The sequence below is a fragment of the Saccostrea cucullata genome, unplaced genomic scaffold (genome assembly GCF_032062105.1).
Source record: "Saccostrea cucullata isolate Sc308-1 unplaced genomic scaffold, CSIRO_AGI_Scuc_v1 ctg6474, whole genome shotgun sequence".
NCBI lineage: Eukaryota > Metazoa > Mollusca > Bivalvia > Ostreida > Ostreidae > Saccostrea > Saccostrea cuccullata.
Genome location: NW_026940046.1, coordinates 4,326 through 8,178, shown reverse-complemented (window position 1 = coordinate 8,178; position 3,853 = coordinate 4,326). Strand labels below are relative to the sequence as shown.

At 36.3% G+C, this 3,853-nt stretch overlaps 1 protein-coding gene across 1 annotated transcript; it reads left to right on the top strand.

Annotated features, from left to right (window-relative positions):
• Positions 1 to 596: 596 nt before the first annotated feature.
• LOC134254664 (uncharacterized) lies at positions 597 to 3,386 on the top strand. Its single transcript, XM_062737200.1, has 2 exons — positions 597 to 689; positions 828 to 3,386. The coding sequence occupies exon 2, from the start codon at positions 895 to 897 to the stop codon at positions 3,223 to 3,225; it is 2,331 nt and encodes a 776-aa protein (XP_062593184.1). The 5' UTR covers positions 597 to 689; positions 828 to 894; the 3' UTR covers positions 3,226 to 3,386.
• The last annotated feature ends 467 nt before the right edge of the window (positions 3,387 to 3,853 follow it).

The following is a 3,853-nucleotide window of genomic DNA, read 5'->3' as shown; positions in this document are numbered from 1 at the left end:
GTAAATACCCCATGTTTAGTTACTTTACCTAAAATAATCGTATTTAAAAGGACAAGATGAAAAGAATAAGATTTTTATTTCTGATTTATAGAAATCATATGCCATAGTTTGATACAGAAGATCGTAAATTTGTCGTGGTTAAGGTCACCTTTCTATAGACGTTTATTTGTCAATGCACATTTTGACATAAGTGACAAGCTCTTCGTATACAAGAAAGGAATAACACAGTATCACACGATAGCAATGTTTGCCTTTTCCATGTTTACACAAATTTCTTTGTCGTTTTTAAAAGTTAGAGAAGCGCTTTATCAAAATTCTGCAAATATATGACTGTCCTGACAATTGTGTACTGAAGTCAGTTTTTAAAATACAATAACATGAATAACATGGAATAACATGAAAGCAAATAACTCGACTCGAGTAATAATAAAGGAATAAAAAAAATAATTTTAAAAAAAAACTCCAATAACAACAATATTTCTTAAGATTCATAAATAACAAAAGTCAGCACACTAATTTTTTAGGAGATTGTGTATAAGCAGGAGTCCTACGTCATCCTGTGACGTGTACCTTTATATCGCTTAGTCAGGCATTTTGCTCTGATTTTCAGAACATTCACATAAGATGAAAGGACACTGAATGTCAACGTGCATTTTGTCCACCATGATAATTCTGTATTCATAATAAAAGTAAGTATTGTTATGGATCTTTAATCTTTTCATTTTATAAGAAATAAAATTCTCTAAATAAATAATTTAAGAAGAAGTAATCATTTGAAAATCTAATTTGACTAAAATCGTATCCTACAATTTTATTTCTGTTTCCAGCTTACATGTTATAGTTGCTGTCAAATTAAACTTAAATAGTGTGACAGTTTGTCAGCAAACTTCCAAAATGGAAAATACCAAGAAACAGTGTGAACATGAATATGATACGCCAGTATGTGTGAAATGTATTTTGTCCAGCAATTGGAGAGATTCCCAGCTAGAACTTTTGTCGGACATTTGTGATTCACTTGGTGGCACAAAGAAAGAAAAAATACGTGCAGATCTGCTGGATTTAGAAGAAAACATTGGACCCGAGTATGACTCAAATCTCGGTGAAGTTGAAGCTTTGCTATCAAAAGTCATCAAACAACACAAAGATAGAAAAAATGTTATCTTAGAATTAGGGGACGAATTACATAAGGTTGTCGACCTTGTCATCAACAAATATCTGTCCGAAGCGGGAAAGATGGAAAAGGAAGATGTAGATTTTGTCCAGTCTATAAAATCGAAATTCAAGTTGTCAACATCAGAAATAAAAGCAGCAATAAAAGAGTGTCGTGAATTTCTAGCGACAGATAACAACAAAAAATTGGCAAAGTATAAATCGAAGAATAGCAAATTCAAGAATATGCCCACCAGATATGAGCTGTCGGTGAGTAGGTTTCAACCACACCACCTTACCGAAGAGAAATTGTGTCAGATAGTTGGATCTCTACAATCGTCTATCAGGAAGGAAATAAAAGCTCCGGAAAACAATATTTCTGATGCTCAACCCAGCTTAATTCCCAGCACAAACGTCCATAGTCCAGCTGAAACAATGCCAGAAGTCAGCAGCGAAAGAGGCGAGCAAAGGAAATCAAAGGCTGATAGGCTATCAGAGCTTAATGACTTAATGGATTCCATTTCCCAGGCCACAAAAGACATGGCTCCGCTGGACACAAGCCCAAAGGTCACTAAAAAGCTTTCTATTCCTAAAGAATTCAACTCGAAAATCCCAACCAGTCAAAGGGGCCATAAGGACATTCGTTCAAAAACTGCAATGGAGGTAGAGTGCCCTTTGGAATCCAAAACAAAGCCCACAATGAATTTGAATGGTCACATCGAATCACGTTTAGAGTCTCCAAATCGGTCTAGCACTCCTTTGGTCTCCAGCGTTCAAGCAGTTACAGAACATAACGGCCATATGGAAGCCAAATCAGATCACAAATCTAAATCAGAGATAACTGTTTCTATTGAAAAGAGTCTAGAAATAGATATTCCTGCCGCATCGACTTTAAAACCATCTAAACACCCAAATAGTGAGACGGATCCAAAAATCCAAATGGAGCAACGAAGCACTGGAGAATATTCAAAGGTTACAACAGAGCTTAATGTTCCTTTGAATTTCCAATCAAAAGCGACTGCAGAACTCGCCAAAGAGAGCCCTGTGAATTTACACTTGACAGAAAAGTCAAACGATATGACAAGTTTGAGTCCAAGTGGCAAAAAAGAGGTCAAAACGCCAGTAGAATCAAGTTCAGATGTAAAATCAGAACTCATAAGTTTTGAAGAATCTTCATCAAATGCTACAAAAATGGCGAATACCCCATTGGAAATAGAATCAAAACCAAGGGATGTGCCTGACGACTCTCTTGAAGCCAGTAGCAAATTTGCAAATGTACCTAAGGTTACAGATATCTTTGAAACAGGATATACTTACACTTATAAGATTGCTTGTGCCAGGAGTACAAATCAAATTTTCATCTGTGGAAATAACAAAGTCATAAAACAGATGAACTCTGCGGGGAAATTTGTAGAGAAAACATCCACTGATACTGGAAATCAACCCTTTGACCTGACACTAACAAGAGACGCCCAACTTATCTTCAGTGACCACAACGGAAAATGCATCAACCTAGTGAAGAATAACGGTAGAATAGAGAGCTTGGTCAAACTGCAAAAATGGTTTCCAATGGCCATTTGCAGCACTTCCGTTGATGACCTGCTGGTTACCATGGAATCGCAGGATCTTGCCACATGCAAAGTAGTTCGATATAGTGGATCCACGGTCAAACAAGAAATTCAGTACGACGTAAGAGGCGAGCAGTTGTACTGCAGAGCTGATTTCATCGATGAAAACAAGAATCTTGATGTTGTCGTATCTGACCTTGGGGCCAGACGTATCGTGGTGGTTGACAAGTATGGTATATTTAGGTTCAATTACACCGGGAATCTCCAGTCAGAGAGGTACAAAAGCTTTGGCTGCTCGGGCGTAACCACAGACACCAAAAGCAACATCATTGTTGCAGATGAATATAACGATGTGTTGCATGTTATTGATCAGAATGGACAGTTTCTCATGTACATAGATAACTGTAAATTACAGCGACCAGGGGATCTCTGTACCGATAGTGATGATGTACTATACGTTACAGAACCTGTTGCCAACAAAGTGAAGAAAATCAAATTTTACAACTAAATGTGTGCAGAACAACATGTACATTAGCCAGAATATTGTGAAGTCAGAATTAACATTTTGTAAGAAAGTTCATGACGTTCGTGGAAGTGAACATTGTTAGAGGAGAAACTTGACAAGCGACAATTACGAATTAAGTAGAATGTTAATGAATCTAAAAAGAAAATAAACCACAATTGCTGTAAGATGTGAACTCAATGACACGCGTTGCTTGTCAAGCAAAATATAAATAGTAAAACCAGGAAATTTGGCAATGTCATCTGCAATGTCGCGACGATAACACATTTTCATATTTCCATTGGTTCTTAGATATTTTCTTATCTATTTCACAGTCGCTTTTCATTCGTCATGTACATTATAACCAGATTTATCGGAAAGACGATCCTGGTGCTTTTTTTATCATGTCTTGAAAATATTCAGGAATCAGATATGTAAAGGATAAGCTATCAACTAATATGATAACGTGCATAATTAAAGTCCATGTCTTAGCAAAAAAATAAGCAGTGGCCATTTTTAAAGGATAAGTGTACTTTGTTGCGTTTTTGGTATGTTGAAATACATGTATCATTCCAGTACATCCATACGTCAATTAGCAATGTTCGTTTCATTGTAATAATGAATAGGACACTTT

What these genes read in the sequence shown, in the direction of transcription:
- LOC134254664 (XM_062737200.1), top strand. Translation starts at nt 895, where the DNA reads ATGGAAAATACCAAGAAACAGTGTGAACATGAATATGATACGCCAGTA.